This window comes from Zonotrichia leucophrys, chromosome 14, assembly GCF_028769735.1.
Source record: "Zonotrichia leucophrys gambelii isolate GWCS_2022_RI chromosome 14, RI_Zleu_2.0, whole genome shotgun sequence".
NCBI lineage: Eukaryota > Metazoa > Chordata > Aves > Passeriformes > Passerellidae > Zonotrichia > Zonotrichia leucophrys.
The window spans coordinates 12,270,629-12,291,085 of NC_088184.1; the positions used below are offsets into that span (position 1 = coordinate 12,270,629).

Here is a 20,457-nt window from a genome sequence, read left to right on the forward strand (position 1 = left end):
CGGCGGTGCCGCGGCGGGCGGGGGACACGCGGCCCCGGCCCCTTGCCCTGAGCGCCGCCGCCCGCGCGGGGAGGAGACCGCTCCGCCCTCATTGGGCGGTAGCGCTGTCGCTCAACGCATCCGTTCTCCAATTGGATGAACCGGCATGCGGGGCGGGACCAAGCCGGCGACGCGGCTCAGGGCGGGCAGTGCCGGGAGGGGCGGGGACAGGAACGCGAGCACCAATCATCAGCGAGAGGGCGTGACCTCGCTGCCGAGGGCGAGGCCTGGGTGGTGGGCGCACCGCCCGTGGCGTGACGTCACGACAACAACACGGGACGTTGAGTGACGTCACGCCGCGTCCCGGATGACGTCAGGCGGAGCCGCTGCTGCGGGGCCTGGGCGAGCCCTTGGAGTCCCGAGCCGGCGGTACCGAGGCGCTGTTTGTAACGTGTGGGTCAGAACCCAGCGGGGTTTGATCTCACCAGACAACATGCAGTGACTTTAAAAAGTGTCATCGCTGACGTCATCAGGGAACACACCTCCATAGCACTGCAGCATCCGCAGATCCTTGCTCAGCCAGATTAAATGCACAGGGATTTGTCCCCCCAGCCCCGGCTGCCCCCAGGAGCTGATCCCGGTGGATCTGGCCCAGGCTGAGCCCGCTGCCCTGGGCCTGCCCTGGGTGCTCCATTCCCTGCTGCCATCGGGGGTAACTCCTCACAAACACTGCACCAATCCAGGCCCCACTGCTGCCGAGGTGGGGATTAAAGTATCAAAGTACACCTTTGAAAGAAAATCCCCCTCGGTCTCGTGATTAGGTACTGGAGGGAAAAAACCATTTTGGGAAGCAGCTGGTGTGGGATCAGCGAGCAGTGGCTGGGATCCCAGACCTTCTGGCTGCAGAATGAAATCATAAAAGACAGGCACATGTCCTCAGTTCTATGAGATCATTTGTCCTTTCTGCATTACTTCTGTCTGTGCTTACAAGTATTTATGGCATAAACATCTATTCAGTTTAAGTTGTTTATCCTCCCCAGGCCTGTTCCAAACACGGGACACAGGAATAGAGAGATGAGGGAAACTACTAGAATGACTGGGATTTCATAGAATATTAAGGATGCTGAGTCCCAGGCTGGTTTGTGTTGGAAAGGACCTTAAAGCTCATCTTGTTCCACCCCCTGCCATGGCAGGGACACCTTCCACTAACCCAGATTGCTCCAAGCCTTGTCTAATCTGACCTTGGACACTTCCAGGGCTGGAGTAGCCACAGCTTCTCTGGGCACCTGTGCCAGGGCCTTAGCACTCTCACAGGGAACAAGTTCTTCCTAATATCCAATTTAAATTCCCCCTTGTCCTGTCACCACCCTGTCAGAAGTTCCTCTCCGGCCTCCTTGTAGGCATTGGGACATCTTAGAAGGTCAGGGAGTCACAGATCTAAAACAAAAAAAAAAATTACAGAAAACCTTTCATGGAGGTGAGAATCCCGTGTGAGGATTAATCCCACTGAGATGTCAACTCTTCCCAAAGTCTGAGTGTTTTTCTCCCTGGCAAAAAGAGACATTTCAAACCACATTTAGATATTGGAGATTTCAGGAGACCAGCACAAACTCTTAGTCCTGAGCCATTCCCTACAGAAGTTTCTTGAACAGCTGCCCTTCCATGCTCTTACCCTTCGGTTGTGTTTTGAGCCTCAGGAGCGGCTCATTCCCCATAAAAAGCTGCTGTAGTTCAGGAGTTTCCCACTGGATGTCATGATTGCCCCGCCAGAGCCCAGCCACAGCGGTGGGATGGAGACAAACAACCCAACCCGAACCCCCGATCTCTGATTTTCACCACAGCTGAGCACTCAGGGCTCCCGCTGGCATCCACAGATGTTAGACTGCCTGGAAATCAGGAGCTGTGCAGGGCCCAGATTGGCGTTTTCTGATGAGCTCTGTTTCTCCTGCCCCTCTGGCTTTGTCTGTGCCCTACTTGAGGTTCTCTTCAGACTTGAGGTGCTGAGGGGTTTTGGCAGGGAGTTCAGTAACTGTGAAGTCTCACTCCAATGACAGACCTGCTTCATCTGGGAGAGGGAAATTGCGGTACACAATAAACTAATCAAATAAATCAGTTGCCAGACGTCCTTAGTTCTCCATGCATTCATCCATGAAAGCAGCTTTCAACAGCTCCCATCGAATTGTCAAAAGGAGAAGGTCCAGCCCTGCCTCCATCCCCCGCAGCCCCGCGGTTCCCCATGGAATCCCTGGAGCAGCACAGAGCTGAATTCTGTTTGCTCCTGCAGCAGCCCAGGGCTCACAGCCATGTGACAATCCCCATTGACAGCCCTGCAGAGGCTTTGGCATGAGCCTGAGCAGGAGGTGAGAGTGTCCCTGGTGAGAGTCAGGTTTGTTGTCAGCCTCAGAGAATTCCCTTTCCCGTTTTCCTTATTACCTGTCCAGCTCCATGCTTCCAGTTTGTCTCCCTTTACACTTAGGCTGAAATTTAAACAATTTGTATTGATACAGAATAAAATAAAGCAACATCAATTACTTCATTTTTCTATTCTTTTACCTCCTCAGTTTTCCTTTTTTTCCTTTTTTTTGAAATATTTCTACTCTGTTTTCCTCTTTCCCATCTCTGTTTCTTCTTATCACTCCTGTTCTCTTTCTGCTGATTCTGCAGCTGCTTCTGTTCCTTCTTCTTTAATCTCCCATGGAGAGAGGGAAAAGATTAAAAGATGGAAGAGAACAGAGACCTGGAGGATAGAAAGAAAGGGAGATTCAATGAGGGAAGCATTATTTCCATTCCCCCCTTTGGCTATGAAGCAACTGAATTATGAGCAGAAAGATGGGGGCTCTTGGGGGAAAGGCTGGGGAATAAACTTTGGGGTTTATCTGCAGAACATCTGCAGATGAAAGCTGGAAAAGTGTCTGGCAGCTGGAGGAGGCAGTGGCTGCTTGTGCATGAAGACCTGACTGCAGATGGGAGTGACAGCAGGAGCCCAGGGGGAAGGAGCTGCTGCCACTCGAGCTGAGGGTGCAGCTGCTGGACCCTGCATTAAAAACTGACTGTCCCACCTGGGACATGGCTGCTGTCCCCTGGGTGCCACCAGACACCAGAAAAGCATTTTGCTCTGTGAAACAGAACCAAATAATCCACAAGGAGGATTTGCTCCTGCTGCAGTAGCAGCACCTTGCAGCAATGCCAGAGCTACTGCAAATGCAATCAAAACTCCAGGGTTTAGGCACAAAACTGAAGATCTTAACAGGATGGCAAGGAAAGGTGTGCAGTGATGGAATCACCCAAAGTGATAAATCACCCACCCTGTGCTGGTGGGCAAACTGAGTCAGAGTATTGAACTGCAGCTCCCACAGGGCAGGTGCACTCCTGGCTTAGCCTGGGTGATTTGAAGATATCTGGGCCCTTGAATTGCTCATTGTGCATGCAGGCAGCAAAGCCTGTAGTTCTGAAGAGCATTTATGATCTAAACTCCTTTTGCTGCTTCTCTGTTGAGACTGTGACTCTCTTTGCCTGAGGAGGTGCTGGAGTTTATGTGCACTTCAAGCCTTACCTAAGCTGGTAGTTTTGTCGTGTTAAAAGTGCCATGTTCTGCTTATTGCATTCTCCAGGTTTTATATGGCTTTTTCAATGGCCTTCTCTCTGCACACTCCCCATGGCAGAATGAAAAAGTGCAGAGAGGCAAAGGGAATAACATTCTCCTGCACAGGAATGAGCAAGAGCAGTTCAAACAGATCAACCATTTTCTAGCAACATCATTAAGTATATAGGAACCTTCTGGTACTAAAGTATTAGTTTTTTGCTGTAGGTATTGAACCCTTGGCTGGTTGTTATCTGCAAGACTTTATGATCCCTATTCTATTCTCTTTCTGAGAGATCCCAATTTTTTGAAGTGCTTGCAGTCTTAACACTTGTGCAGCCAAAGAAAACTGAAGTAGTTTGGCATCTCTCAAGAAAAAAATCCACTTATTAGTGAATTTGTATCTCAGTATTTGCCTTGTCCCTTTTAATGCCACTGGAAGGGCTGAGAGAATGGGGTTTGTTCAGCTTATAGAAAAGGTTGAGGGGACACCTTATCTATCCCAGTATTTTTAAAATATTTTTTAAAATATTTAAAGGATGTTTAAAAAATGTTTCAGGGGTGGCTACAAAGAAGTTGGAGTCTCCCTCTTTACCAGGAGTCACATGGAAAGGACAGGGGGAATGAGTACAAGTTATCCCTGGGGAGATTCTGACTGGACACAAGAGGAAAATTTTTCAAAGGAAGAACAATCTGTCATTGGAATAATCTCCTCAGAGAAGTGGTGGATTCCCCAGTATTGGACACTTAAGGTTCAGCTGGACAGGGTGCTGGGACATCTTGGCTAGACCAGTTTTTTTGCCAAGAAAGGCTTGACCAGATGATCCTTGAGATCCCTTCCAATGTGGGGAGGAACTCTATGATTTCCGTGTATTCTGATTTTTAATTGTGTTTTCTTTCCCCTTTGATAGCTCTGAATACAGAGGCTGCGGAACCTTTGGTTCATACTGTTGTGAGTTCTCTTGCAGTGGATTCTCTTGCAGTGGCCCAGCCCAGCTGCCACCAAGCAATCAAAACTCCAAATTATGTCAAAGCAATTACTCCTGCTTCTCTTATTAAATTGGCAGCCACTATTTTTTCTTTTCCATGTGGTATTTTCATCTTCTGTCCCACAGAAGACACATTACTCATATACATAAAATATGTGAGTCGTGACACTTCATGGAGTTAATTTTCACTATTTTCAGACTGCTTGACAGCAGCCTGTTCTCCTTCATTAAACACCAGCCAGTGAGTGGATTAGTTTACTTTCAAAACACAAAACCTCATATTAATCCACAAACAATTAATTTTTGAGAGAAGACAAGCATATTTTGAACCCAGCCTGTGACTTTCCTACTTATTTCATGCAACGAGGCATGATCTGTGTAATTCCAGGCATGTTCTGCCAAGCATCCTGAAGCTCTTAGTGAAGATTGGATATTAGGAAAATGTCCTTTCCTGTGAGGCCCTGGCACAGTTTCCCAGAGCAGCTGTGGCTGCCCCATCCCTGGAAGTGTTCCAGGCCAGGCTGGGCAGGGCTTGGAGCAACCTGGGATAGGGGAAGGTGTTCCTGCCCAGGGCAGGGGTTGGAACCCAATGGTCTTCAAGGTCTCTTCCAACCAAAGCCATTCTGGGATTCTGTGAAGTTCCTGCAATTACCCCTCAGGATGATGAACCTTGGTTCTGAGAGTGAAGAAAGATCAGAAGTTGAGGTTCTGCTCCAAGTGTTTCCTCAGAGGGCACAGAACCTGGGGCTGTGGGACCTGAGTGGGGCTTTCTCAAGTTCTGAGTTCAAAATCTGGGGACGCATTCCTGCAGCAAAAGGGACAGAACAGGCTCAGGCTAGCTCCAGTGCTCTCAGGGTCCAGAAAAACTTGGCATTGCAGAAACAAGTTAAAAGCAGACCTAAGTCCTGAAAGCATTTGGACTCTGATTTTGAGTACAAAAGGCTCCAGCAATAAGTAGCTTTGTCAGTGTAGGTGCATTTTCTTTAGTCATCTATGTCATAAAAAGTCATTAGAAAACAAGATGAGTGACATTAAGAGGGGGAAAAAAGGGCACAAATCTATAGATTGCCAAACAAAGCCAAAGCCCTGGGAGCAGAACCTCACATATTTGCTGCCAAGCTACGTCCATTTTTTTCTGCATTGTTTTAAAAATGACTTTTCATCTGGTGATGCAGAGGCAAATATCTGCACTGGTGGCATGTATCTCCCCAAACTCATCAGAAATTAGCAAGCCTTAATAAAATTTATGCATGGCTTGCTATTGCAGTTCCACATCTAAAGGGAAAACAGATGTTCTCTTTAGTTATTCTCTTCATGTCCGAAGGATAGCTGTTGGTTACAGTTTGTGTTTAAAAAAGCTGGTGCTGAAAAGGTTACAAATGATGCAATTTTTGCAATCCTACTCCAAAGCTCTCTGTGAACCTGAATTGCTGAGGTGACACTTGCAGATGCCTGTCACCCACTTACCAGCCTCATATTTCTTAACACCTCCACTTCAGGACGAATAAATGGAGCAGAGTTCCCAGTATTTGCCTGAGATCACTGGCAGGGTGGCTGGCCAGGCTCCCAGCCCTGGGCTGCATCCATGGGGATGTTCCTCAGCCTGGGCTGGTTCTGAGCTGAGGCAGAAGGGATGGATGGTGCATCTGAAAGGTGGCATTAGGCCTGTCACTGGATGGGCCTCTCAGCTTCAGCAGGAAGAAGGGAAGCTTTGATTCTTCACCTCCCTCAGCTGGATCCTTTCACTGAGCACACGTGCACACTGCCCACAACATTCCCTGCTCACATTGCAGATGGGCAATCTTTGCTCTTTCTGTTTTTACACAAATATTTCCAAGATGTGCAAAAACTGTTGGCACTTACAGTGAGTGTTTGCCATCTGAAAGAGTTTGCCCCTGCAAACACAGATGTGTGCGTGCACATCTATCTGAAATTCATGTTTTACTTTGCAGATGTGTGTCAAACACAAAGCCTTTCAAAATGTTAATATTTGTTTGTTTCTACAACATATTTATTCACTGCTCCCTGAATGAAGCATCCCAAGCCTTCTTTATTCCTCTGCAGCTACCAAGTGGACATTGTTATAAAAAGCTGCTCTCTATCCACAAAAATTGTCCCAAAAGAACAGCAAATGCTGTAAATTGTAGACTTTGGTTTAATACCCTTTCTAAACGTTTATTCAAACAATCCTTTTTAGCTTGTGAATATTCATGATCTTACAATTAATATGAAAGATAAACAGTTGCACCACACCTAAATGTGACAACCAGCTAATTTAGGAATTATTGCTCTCCCAAAAAGGGAGAAGGAATAGGCTCTGTCACTTAAAGAAACGATGGCAAATGATGCAAAACCCAGGTGGCAGGAATGCAGAGAAGAGCTGGCAGGAGCTAACCAGATGAGTGATCAGCATTTTATTCAGACAGTGTTCCAGCGTCCACCCAGAGGAGATTAAGTATCCTGTCCTCTCAGTGCAGAGAAGGAGAAATAAATCAGGTTTTACCACAACGAGGGTGGCAGGGAGTTAATTAGGAATGGAAAAAATATATTTCAGTTTGAAAAGGAATAAAAAAATGCTCAAAAGAAGGAACTGAAATACACTGAAAACATGTTGGAACCCACCTGGGAGGCTGAGTGAGAATCCTGCCCGGGGATCTGCAGCCACAGGGGACTGACACAACAGGTGATGCCGACAGCTCTCTGAAAGCTGCAGTCCAGCAGCCAAATGCTGCTGCTCTGAGATGTTATATGAAAGCAGACATTTCCCATAGCCTGTCTCATGTTAGAATCTCTCCAACCACAAAGTGTATAAAAAAGGCAAGGTTGCATAAAGAAATAAAAGAACCTTCGTTTTCTCCTTAACGTAGTTTTTAAAAACCGCAACCTCGTTAAAGTCAACAGGAATTTGCTCCACATCTCTTCTAATTTGCCTCCCAGGAATTGTGCAAAACTAGAAGATGACAGATTCTGCTATTAGACCAAGCAAAGCTACACCAGAAAATTAGCAGAAGCCACAAGCAGCAGAACAGTGGTGAAACCACCTTATTGCCTCATGTTCAGTGATTTCCATTAATGATTTAACAGCAAAGGTCAATTAAATGAGTGGTGGATGCTGATACCCACTGGCTGGGGCTCTGCTCTGGGCTGTTGGAGCACATGGATATGCTAAAGCAGGAGAAGCTTCCAAAGGCAGTGCACCATTCCCCCTGGCCTGATCCGAGGTTAGATGTGCCTGGGGCATTTCCTGTGCTCCTAGCGAGGATCAGTTCCAAACTAAGGCTGCAGTCCCTTTCTGTCAGCTGAAGGACAGAAAGGGAGGGGTAAAGGCTTCTGTATCCCTCTGGGATTAAACCTGGCTACCAGGGGTTTGGGGAATGCTGCCTTGCAGGAGGCCAAGTCCTGGCTGTCAGCTGAGAGGTGCCACTCACCTGTGTGGAAAATGGCACAGGGCCCTTCATGCCAGGAATGCTGTGGGCTGCAGGTCACTGCTCAAGAGGAAAGGCTTGGATGGGAATGAATGCATGAACATGGCTTCTGGCTGAAATATTTAATCAATGTGCAAGTGACTTTGTGCCACCAGTGAATATCAACATTCCTCATTTTGGGTAAAAGCTGGGAGTCACATTCCAACACTATATTCAGAAAGCATCAATATATTCAGATTGCATCCGCTGATGCAGGAGCACAGGCTGTGGTCAATCACCATCCTGGTAATTTAGGAGAGTGCAGAAGAAGGAGTGCTGGCTTTTGAGTGTCTCCATGTTTGTTATTTATACACCATGTCATCTGGAGCTGGTTGTTTGCTTGTAGCTTTGGGCTGACAGTTCCCTGATTCCAAAGGCAATTCAGCCCCTGACATAAAGCAGAGGAACAATGCAGAGTTCCTGTAAAACAACAGTGCTCCCCCCACTGCTGTCAGAATGCAGGGATTAGATGCAGAATAATGCAGTCCCTGATCAAACCTGCAGCTGTAATTCAACCTCTGGACAGTGCTGATGCCATAAATTTGGGAAGAAAGTGCAGCTCAAGCGATTTGTGAACAAGAGCTGATGAGTCCAATTGAATTACAGTTGTGGGAGCAGCCGGGATCCCCCTGCACCGAATCATTACTAATGAGAGCCAGGGAGTGATTACTTACAACTTTAATGAAATTGAATTTCAATTTATACCCTTGGCTAGAAGAAGGAAAAAACATACACTGAATATTAGGGGGTGACAGGGCAAAAGTACAAACAGAAACCCAAAATATATGGATGGACAATGCATTCTCCTGGAAGAGACAAGATAAAATTTTATCTTCAAAAATAAATTCATGTTTAAGGATACAGCGAAGACTGAATAAAGCTATTCTATATAACAGTTCTGATGATGAAAGATTTCAGAAAGAAAATGCTCAGATGGGTTTTCTCTAAACCATTTACCATATTCAGAAGAAGGGGAACTGTTCAGCTGATTCTCAAGCCATCACTGCCCATTCTGTTGGCATGAAATCAGGAGAATGGTAACCACAAGCGCCATTGACATATTCCAATCAAATAATCCCATGGAACCCTTTCTGAGCAAGCCTTCCAATTTCAGCACTGAGTAGTTATTCACCACTGGAAAGGAAAACATAATTAACATTAAATACTGGTTTCAATAGAATTTCTCAGTGCTTCCCATCACTCTGGAGGTATCACTCTGCTTTTTTAATACCTTTTTTAATATTGCACCTTTCCTGCTGGTGCTACAGTAAGGCCTAGGGAGGTTAAGAAAAGTGGTTTATGAAGTTTGCTTCAGATATGGAAATGTGAGGAGAGAGAGGAAAAACAGAGAACTTGAGTGAGGAACACAAAATGGATGAATAAGGGAGCATTTGTGCCTTACAACACAGATCACACAAGTTTTGCAACTCAAAATATGAATCTGCAATTGGAGGATGATAAGGAAGGTGTGGGATGTGCAGTGGAAGGTCTGAGCCATGGGGCTTGCAGCCAGGGTCACACCAATCAGGCAGAGTATGGAGAGGTGCTGAAAAATGCTCAGACTTTTGACTTTACATTCATTTTCCAGAAGGTAAATCAATATCTCTTCACCCCAGTGCACTTGTGTCATATGGCTTTCTGTTACAAGGTGACCAGGGCTCGGACATGTCTCCTCTGAACTGAAAACAGCTTAATCCAAAGGGATTTTTTTTCTGCAAAATGTCTAAAGCACTGTATTACCTCATGCCATGGGGTGATGGGATCCAACCCAGTATTTCATGTGCAACTTGACAGTCAGCAATAGGAATTATTAACTACTGCAACAGTAAAAGAGGCAAATTGAGTGGGAATTCAGTGCTATTTGCACATAGTAAACTATTTTGTTAAAAGGAGTAGTATTAAAAGGAGATTTTCCAGACAAGAGAGGATTTTCAAAGACAATGGGAGTTCTACTGGGACCAATGTTATAAGAAGAGGTGGCAAATAGCAAAGGGTCTTCAAAAATCCTTCACAAAATTCTTTCCCATTGAAATGTATTGTGGTGCACACTCATTTTCCCAGCCTCACATGCCCTCATTGATTTAGGGAGTCAAAGCTGTTTCCTGCCACCACTGGAGGGAGACCTTATTCCTTCAAAGAGCTGTAAAACTTCTGCTGCCAGACTGCACTTCAGTAAGGAAGAGTGCAAAATAATCTGGAGAAATACAGCTGCTGAATTTGATCCAGGCTGGACACGGTAAATCACAGGTTCTAATAACAATAATAATGCAGCACGAATGAAACAGTGCCAGATTAAGAGTTTAATGTTTCCACTCTGATCAATACTGCTCAAGTGAGTCTGCTGCAGGTTTCTGAAGTCAGTCCTGGTTAAATCCACCACCAGTGTCTGTACATTCCCCTCCCTCTGTCCTCACCCCCTCCCCTCACTCTCAGGATGTGCTGGCAGAAGCCATTGGTGATGTTAAATTCTCAAGCTGATATTTCCTAACCCTTTATCACACTGTGACCTTAAATCTGACCAAAAATGTTCCCATCAATGGCATTATTTTCATTTTCACTTAACCCCTATTGGCCCACTGGACTATTTTACAATCATTCAATTACCCCCACTGCTGCTGAAAACAAAACCAGGGAGAAAATAATTATTTGGTGCAGCTCAAGGTCATTGACAGCAGGAGGACAGGGAGCTGTCAAGGAAGGTCTAAGCCACTGAGTGCATGGATGTACTTCAGAGAGGGGCCAGGACATACAGCTCAGCTCTAAAACCCCAAAGCTTCTGCTGGTGGAACAAAAGAAGCAGTTCTGCAAGGAAAAAAAAATTTTAAAAAGGAGCAATTCTCCCCAATGTCATGTGGCACGTTCCCACAAAGATGATGTTGCACATGTCTGCACGGACTCACTCTGCTGGGGGGTGACACAGGCATGTGTTTGCACATGCACACACTCACCCACTCTACCTAAGTTACAAAACAGCTTCTCAGCAAGATAAAACTCGTGATAAGAAAGAAATTCCTGTCTGAAGGACTCTCACGTTGCCAGTAACAGTGAAGAGCCCACGGAAGCTTCCAGCTCAGCTGACTGTCTGTGGTTTGTGTTTTGAACTTTATTAATGACATGTGCTACCACCTGAGAGCTGCCTCCTCACTGCTCAACTAGGCTAATTCTAAAATTAGTGTAGAAAACAAAGCCTTTGTTTAACATATATTCTCATCACCTCCCCACGCAACTGCATCTGACACCCACAGCTGCAGCCAACCATGAGTTTCCTGTGGTACTCACTGAATGGGGCAATTTCAGAGTAAATATAGTTCAAACACTTATAAATCTCTAGAGTGAAATCCCTGCTGTGCTGAAAATAGGAGGTTTGCCACAGATTTTTATAGTTTCTCAGTCAGTTTTAAAGTTGCCTTTGGTTCTCAGTGAGCCCTGTTAGTGGCAAGGGGAGGATTAATGTGATCTTACAGCGTGTGCCACCCTGGGTGTCCCTGCTGACCCACACGTCAGCTCCCATAAAGCACCACACACCTCCTGACAGGAATCATCTGCTCAGCCCTCATGGCTTGGATGTGCTGGCTGGACTCTGCAAGATCCAGCTTGTGAACAGTGACCTAAGACAGAGAAAAGAGGAAGGAGCAGGGGAAAAACCCATCATGACCCTCAGCTCCATTAATTTTACTGCAGGACAAAATCTCCCTCTGGTACAAGCTGCTCATCCCAGCCTAAGCACAGGTGCCTGTTCTGCACCTTCCAGCTGCTTCAGCTCCAGCAGAGCTTCTGGCCAGTGCTGAGCATTTGTGAGGTGTCATCTTGGAGAGATAATTTGTGTTCAGTATCCATGACTCTCATGGATTTCCCTAGGACTCCACCTGCAGGACTTCACACACTGGTGGAGTCTCATTATCACAGCATTTCCATATGCTGTTTTATAGCAGAGAAGGTCATGGCTTAGTTGCTGGAAGAACCCACTGTTCTGACTATCACCACAGAAATAGAGCTAAAGAGAAGAGAAATTCAAATCCCTACCCCTACTGCACAGTGCAGTTCAATCTTCCTGAGGCATACAAAGTAAATAGTAGTAATAAAATGTGATAGGAAAATCAATTGGAACAAATGAAGCACTGGCTGTGCTGTATTCCAGCTCCTCTGTCCCATTGTTACCGCTCTGATTAATAAACAGCAATCTGATAATGAGCAAATCACCTCAGCACCAGGATATGGGGAAGCAAATGCTGCAGACAGGCTACAATGACAAAGCTGAATATTCCCAGTGTGTTTGGAAGGTGCTGGGCTGCTCCAGGAGGTTGGGTCAGAGACACCACAGGGCAGGCTCAGGGGGCAGAGCTCTTTGGGAGAGGAGCTGCTGTAAGCCACTGGAATTGATGTTATATTTATAAATGTGCACTTAAAACCAGGCATCAATTTTTCACATTCATTTAATAGAAGTTTACCCCACTGGCTTTCTCTAGGGTGCAAAGATGGAGGCAACAGCCCAAAACTGGCTCTTAAAACAGTATTTTAACAATACAGAAATGTTAGTATAAAGAACTCCAACTAGGTCAGAGTCAATATCCAGCTTAGTTTCTTTCTGGTGTGTATTTAGATGGAACTGAAAGTTAATGGAATTGTGTCCATTTCTGCCAGGAATAAATCAGTTTAATTATGAGTTATTCTTTATTTCTTACTGTGTTTAATTCTTTCCTGCTCTTTCTAAATGTTCCCATGGCCGTGGCTGGAGAGTGCCTTGTGCAGCCCTTCCTGAGCAGTGTCCTGATGTGCCCTGGTGCCTGCCTAAGCTCTCTGTTAGGAATTCTCTGGCTGCTGCTGTTGGAGCAGGGGGCTGAACCTCAGCAAGTGTCAGTGCCCCTTTCTGTCTCCTTGCTGTTTTGCTAATGCCTTGGTAGATGCAATCACTGCAGGCTGTGCCACAGATCCTTGTTGGTTCCCCACCTCTGTGAGCAAAAATTATCAGATTCACTGACATTTCAGACACAGAGATGAGGAGCAGTGTACATAATTGATGTGAGACCACTGGTTGTAGGGAATTTAAATCAGGAGTAGGAGCTGTTGTCCAAAGAACTGGAAAAACCCAACTCTTGTCATCAAGAAATAGTTCCAAGAGCCAACTGCTGACCACAAGGAGGCAATTCTACCAATATGTGAAAAAGAAATGTATGGGACAAGGGATGAAGGAGAAATTTTAGTTGTAAAGTGGAATTTTTCCAGATGCTAAAGTGTTAAAATGGCTATTTTGGCAACACCCTGGAAAGTCAGGATGGCTGCTGTATCCAAGGGAGAGACGGAAGGACTGGTAACTATTACTGCTCAGATTACTTTGCAGCAATTAATTCACATATCCTCTGAGAACAAGGGGAGCAAGCTACTTCCCATGTCTCTTCCACATTCCATCCCAGCTGCACTACTTTGCTCTATTTCCCATTTTCCCTGGTGGGAGCCCCGGTTCCTCACCCCTGGGAGGTGCCCCTCCATTCTGCACAGGCTCCTGACAGGGCTGCAGGGGATCTCTCCCTGGTTCCCTCCAGAACCTCTCACCTGCAGGCTGCTCCTGCCCTGCTGGTGGCACTGGGGGCTGCAGGTCCTTTCCTGCTTTGTCTTTGCCAGGCATAATGGGGATCCTCTGAAAAAGCCACCTCTCCATCTTTGTCTTTCTGCATCTGCACTTTGGAAGAAAATCAATATTGCTGTTTGTTGCTAAATTATCAGACAGCTTTTGATGCTAATATCTGATGAAGCAGACACGCTGTTGTAGATAGTTACTCTCAAGCAGGTTCTCTATCATCTACCATCTGCTTTTAAAAGTGTCTTTTTTTCCCTTTTTCCCAGTGACTAATGGTGCATTTAACCCTGGAGAGCCTCTGATCTGAACATCAGACAGCTTCTGCAGCAGAGGAACAGAAAAAAGGACGTGGGGGAGGGAGGGTGGATGAGCTTCCTGTTGTTCTAACTTGGCTTACTGGTAGGGTTCTCCAATCAGACTAGAAATCTCACCACTGAAGGCAAGTCCCACTCAAACCCTTGATCCAGCTGCCAGCTGGCATCACCCCCCATGCAGAGCCTTGGGACAGAGCAGTGCAGCCCAGGGGAGCCAGGCTGTGCCATTGGCCTGTGTGGACAGGTGCCCTCAGCTCTCTGTCACCTCCTGCATTGTACAGGGACAGTGACAGCACCTTCTTAAAGAAGCATCAGTTCTAGAGGTGAAATCTGCAGGGATGCCAGGCCTTCTGTTTGCTTCTGCAAGGAATCAATGAAAAGTCTGTAAGAATGGCACAGATTCCTCAGAATTTGGGTCTGGGGTTGTCTCTGAGGGTTAAACAGAGCTTTACAGAGATAGCAAGTGTGATTTCTGGGAGCATGGCAGAATTCTGCAGTGCCTGAAGTACATGGATGAAATCTCATGCCACCATCTTTCAGCACTGCCTTGGCTGGATCAGGTTTTCTTCCCAGGAAAGAGCTGGGCAGAATGGTGACTCCAGTAGCTGCAGGTGCTGTGTGGGCAGGACTGGCACAGCAGGGTCACTGTCACTCCTGCTGTACCAGGAGGGTGTCTCAGACAATGACTGTACTGCCACCCAAGCTGCCAGCGCTCAAGAACCCCTATTCACTGTGCCTGAACCAAAACTCACACTGGGTTTGGTCTCCAAAACCAAAGGCACATGGCCTTGATCCATGGGTGAGCCTCGTTTTTCTTCTACGGATGAGTCTGGAAAAGCAGAAGGTTCTCCTGGAATTGCTGCTTCAATTGACAGCCATCCCTGATGTGGTGGTGCCCTGGTGAGGGACCTCAGGGCTGCACATGGAATCAGCCCCTGTGGGACACAGGGTGCAGAGCAAGCAACTCTGGAAACTGAGCAAGAAGGAGAAAGGGGGGAGACAAAGTCACTTACAAGCAGTGAATCACAATCTCCTGTTTGATATTGTGTGTCTTTTTGTGAGGTACTGTTCAATTCTCAGAGCTGAACAAGAGCAAAGGAGATGGAAACGGCACCAAAGGGGAACACATTGTCACGGTCTAAGCTGATTAAGGCTGAATGACTTGGAAGACACAATACAAATAACTGCAAAATCCTAGAATGTTGCTCTCCCAGAAGCCCTAAACTCCTGTGTCTTGCTTTTGCAGTCTCCAGGGAAGAGTTTAACAAGTGCTGCTGAGGCAGCCCAGCCCAGGCAGGGCTGGAGAAGCTGCGAGCAGCTCCAGGGCTCAGCAGTGCCTGACCGCAGCCTTGTGCTGAGCTCTCAAACCCTGGGCCATGAAAATAGCTTGGCACAAAGAATACAGAAACCTCTAACAGGTTTACAGGCATTTTTCCAGCTTTGGCATCTATCTCCACTTTAAGTTTGTAGGCACAAGTCTGCTTTGTGTGTGTTCCTACCCCCCTGCAAATTGTGCTGCCAGAGCTGTCTGTGCTGCAGCCGGACCGATTGACAGCTTTGCCTCCAGCCAGAATTCTCATTCAAAGGAATATCCAATTCTGTGTAATAAAGTTTGCATGAAATTTTTACCTGCAACAATTCCCCAATGTGCTGAACTGCATGATACTGACTCATACAATACATCATTTTAGCAGCAGAGTTAAACAAAACGCAAAGCCAGACTCAGTTGGATTTTTCTCTTGTGATCACAGGTATTATACCACATGTGAGAGCTGTAAGCCATTACTTCCATTATTTTGTAGTATGTAAACATCAAATACAACAAGTGTTTCAATCAAATCAAATGTTTAAATGTAGATTTTTTAAAAGGTTTCACCTAAAAATATAAAAATTAATCCCAAAAATGTTTTCAGATAAAAGATTAAAAGTATGTGAAATATTGAAAATGACTGCTTCAGTATTATTGAAATACTTTAAATTTTTTCAAAATGAAATGTTAGAATGAAAGAATTTCCATAGGCATTTGATTTAGATGAAAACATATTTTCTAACAGAACAATATTCCATTGAAAAAATTTCCAATTGCATTTTCTAGTGGGCAATTTTTCAATGACATTTTCAGAAGAACAATTTGCATTTGAAAAATTTTCCAACAAGCTCTTGTGAGCTCTTAAAGGCAAGAAGTAGTTTTCAAATAATCCATTTTGAAAGGCAGTTATTATTCTATGTTTTCTGCCTTTTACAGTAAAAGCAGCAGACCAAACATAGGGCAATTTCCAGGCTTTCTATTACCTCCTTTCTAACTTAAAATACAAACTGCTGAGAAATGTTCCCAGACTTCAATTAAAATCCATGAGTGATTTTAAAATGGGTTGTGCTGTGAATGTTGCTTACCTCAGGTAGGGATCCACACCTGGGCCTGAGCTCTGGTGTCCAAGCACAGCCTCCAGCTCCAAATCAGGTCTGCAGCTTGAATGTCGCTCTTTAGACTGATTTAGAGAATGTATCTGAATTTTGGTGGTACCTGCAAGTTCAGTTATTGACCCCAAATCTCATATCAAGTGCTGTCTAAAATACAGAAACAACCAGAGAATAACTCAACATTAAACTTGTCCCATTCTAACCATTGGATGAGATCAAGTGGAGAATCTGCTTGAGATCCCATTGTGACACTGTTTACAGGGAACATTTACAACATTTCCAATTCCCATTTTGTTTTCTTAATTGTTGTCCCAGTTCTTCAACCACACAACCCCTACTGAAGCTGGTTGTGCCTGCTGGGCTTTTGTGCATGTGCTGAGTCCAGGTTTGTGTAACTGGGATGTGCATGTGAGGAGGGATGTGGCCTAAGGTGATACCTTACCGGGGAGATTTAGCAGAATGGAAAATACCACAATGATCTACAGCCCAAATTCCAAGTGTGCACTTCAAATCTGCTGGTTCAGAGCTTGGAATCCACACTGATTCAAGCACTCTGACATTCAGGGAAAATCATGGCCTCTTTTCAAGATCTGAATGTGTTTCAAAAGGTGCAGGGGTTAATTTCCTTCAGTTGTGAGGGACAGCTCTTGGCTCCAGAGCAGAGGCACCTCCCAGCCAGTGTAAATGACTGTGGCCCCTTTTGGTACGTGCTCCACTCCAGCTCCAGATCTGCTCTTGGAGTTCACACCCACAAGTCAAGAGGGAACAGAGTTTTCAGTCCTCCTCCACCAAGTCACAGAGAGATGAGGCTTGTGCAGGGTACAGCACTCAGCTGTGCCATGAATTGCACCGGACAGGGTCTGGTTGTTTTGCATCACATGAGCAGACAACCACAATGGGTCTGCAGAGCTGGGAATTTACAGATGCACTTGGATTTGAGAAGAAAGGTTTGCTCCATGTTTCCATTTCTCTCTTGTTTCACAGAAATAATTAGATCTCTTGTTCTCTGCGTCCATCTCTACTTCCACTTTCCCCATAAGGTGGTTTAGCTGCCCCAAATTACAGATCAAAGAGGTAAATGCTAAAGGCCAGGCTAATTCTCTCATTTCTTGCTGTATCTATGAAAACCCCAGACAGTTCAGAGGGCAATTCATCTCACCCTTAGATAGCCATCTCCAGTAAGTCAGAGAAACAGCTCTTTGGAGGTGAATCTCTTCTCACTGCAAAGGAACCTCCTCCAGAGTTTGGCATATGCCTTTGCTGTGCCGAAAGTGGAGTGGGACAAATCACATCTGCAGCTTTGTCCATGCAAAGAGACATAAAGCTGTGGGGAGAGGAGATCAGTGCAGAAACAACCACGGCATTCTGAGGCAGTCCATCCCCTCTGCCCCACCTGCCATCTGCTGCAGCCATTCCAGCAGATGGCAGCGATCCCCATGGCACAGCCGGTGGCACACGGACATCCTCCATGTGCTGGCCACTGAGCAGTCAGAGCAGTCAGCTGCTGGCTCCTGGAGGCATCTGACGCTGACCTGGCTGAACTTTTTGCTGAAGCAGCTGAGAAATGTTCCTGCGGTCCCTCCCATTGCTCAGCTGCGGACTCAAAGCTTTCACAAGAGGGGCAGGAACAAACCACAGGCAGCTGTTACACGAGGCTGCATTACCAGGACATTAGGAATGAATGCAAAATGCTCCTGCAAGGCTTAGTTCTTCCAACTGATGCTTTCTTATTTCTGCTTGAGCTACAGAGGATCTCTGAAGAATCATCCAATTTGTTCTATATATACTCCAACTGGTTGTTATTCTTTGCCCTGGAGGGAGTTGCAAATTGTTTGTGCAGCCTGTCCTTTTTGTAAAGAGATGGCACATGGAAGTATCCCCCTGCTTGCACAGTCCAAGCAGATGGCACTGGGCAGGTAAAAAGCTATTCTCTGAGAAGTGCTAGCTATGAACATTCTTTCAAACATTAATAACTTGAGAAACACAGCAGCAGCAATTAGATGTAAAGTGACATAAATTACTTCTCGAAGAGTCCATTAGTTAAAAAATGATATGCATAAAAGAGAAGAACATAAAACAAAAGCGCAGTCCCAAAAGCCAACATGAGCTGACCCAGTCTACCTGAGAGACACCCACAGCAGAAGTTTGTTGCAAAGACAAGGGAGCAGCTAATCTAGTGAAGGCAACCAGGCCAGATGTTCTGTTTAGATTCCGATTGTTTTTTATTGCCTGCTACTGCACATCAGCCCACAGCACCGAGATGGGGGACTGAGGATGAATGCAGAAGGAAAGGAAATTTGTTATTAAATGCATCTTAAAAGGAAGGGATATGGCAAGGAATGAAGGATCTAAGGACAATGGGATGGACCACTCTTCATCTGTAGGTCAATTTTTATTGCATTTCAGATCAGCAATTGCGCGAGTCATTATTATCGGGTCAGTTTTATTGGATCAATTTGGCAATCTCAGTACAGTGTCTAATGCCGAGAGGAAAGATTTCAAAGCCTGAAGAGATTTAGGAGTATAAGTCACACTCATGAGCAGTGGGACTTAAACTCTTTGAGGACTTAAGTGCTTTTGAAAATGGGACATGGTGTGCTCAGCCCTACACACACTTGTGGAAGCATTATCCCACTTGGCCACAGCTCAGCGCGGTGCCCGCCGGGCTCCTCGCTGCTGCTCATGGCACACAGGTCAAGGACTGAGTGGTTCACAGCAATTACTGGCTTATGATATCCTCCTTTTCTTCTTCTAAGAATAGTCCCTCCTGTTGAGAGCGGGCATGTTGGCAGGCAATGATGTTGTAGAGAAATATTTCAGTGAAGAAACAGAGAAACCTGTTGTCTGAAGAAAGCACCGTGGTATTTTCCATGAGTAAAAAGATGTTAAAAACTGAGGGATGTACAAATGAATACAATGCAGAGGCAGGGATAAACTAAATGAAATGTTGGCAGATGTGGAAAGATCTGATGTGCCACTGGGACAGTGAAGTCTGTTTTCCTGTAAGTGCCAGGACTACAAAGGAAACCTGCGAAACTGTTAAATAAAACTGGGGTTTCAAAAGAAAGAGAAAATTTTCATTTTAGTTAATGCCAGGAGGAATAGTTATTTTCTTCTCTTTTGATTAAAAAGGCTGAAAATGGCTGTGGAGAACCAGGGCTACAGAGCTGCTCTGTCCATCAGCAGTTGTGTTGCTGCTGCTCCCAACCAGCCTTCAGCTTCCTCAGCTGGGTATGTTCAGAATCTCATCTCAGGGAGGTGTGGGGCACATCTCAATTCCACATTCTGCACCCCAATCCCCATGCCTTATCCCTTTCAGATTCCACATATTTTGAACATAATAAATTACCCCAAGCTCCTGCTCAAGATCTTTGTCCTCACTTGTTAAGCAGGTGCTGTCCCTTAAGAAATGCCAGTGGATCAGAAATTGTGGTGGCCCCATAGCCTGGATCCCAGCATCTGAGACTCTGGCTCTTCAACACAACTCCAGTCCCGTTCCAGACATGCATCCTGCCCGCAGGGAGTGCCCCAGCAGCAAGGGTGAAACAGGAGTGAGCTCTGGGCACCCAACCAGAGGATTCTGAGGAGCCCTGCTCCACCTGGACGTGTCCTTTCCTCACCAAAGAGCTCCGTGTTCCTGAGGGCTTTCATAGCTGATCCTCATCCACCCAGATGGTTTTCCGCTGCTCCTCCCCGATCCTGTCCTTTATTGTCCGGATGAGATCCTCAATGCTGCTCCAAGCCTCTGCCTCCACAGAGGCATAAAGGCAGGGCAGTGCCTCCAGTTCCTTCTCCTTCAGGCGGCACATCCGTAAAAACTCATCCTCAGTCTCTGGCTTTGGCAGCAGTTTCCTGCATCAAATGAGCAGACCAGAAATAAATGTCTTGGATTTTAAGTTAATCCTGTAGTCCCAGCTGTCCCATCAAGAATTTATTTTCTCCTAACTACTTACAAGCAATAAAAGCAGTGAAGAATGCAGCTACTGCAGGTCTACCATCCCTTTACCTCCATGCTGCCCCCAAGGAGAAATATTTGCTATGGGGAAACAATTTCAGAGGATTGAATGGAGGGAGAGTGCAAGTGTTTACGAGCTCTCCTCTTCCAGCTTGCATTACCTTAAGAAATGCTGTGGGA

At 45.8% G+C, this 20,457-nt stretch overlaps 1 protein-coding gene across 4 annotated transcripts in view; it reads right to left on the bottom strand.

Moving 5' to 3' along the window:
* Positions 1–18,558: 18,558 nt before the first annotated feature.
* Positions 18,559–20,457, bottom strand: part of CARD11 (caspase recruitment domain family member 11) — a 46,732-nt gene continuing 44,833 nt past the window's right edge. For all 4 annotated transcript variants that reach the window (XM_064726286.1, XM_064726287.1, XM_064726289.1 and 1 more), the window contains one exon: positions 18,559–20,174. In XM_064726286.1, coding sequence (XP_064582356.1) covers positions 19,970–20,174 — 205 coding nt within the window. In that variant the 3' untranslated portion in view covers positions 18,559–19,969. The remainder of the gene's footprint in view (positions 20,175–20,457) is intronic.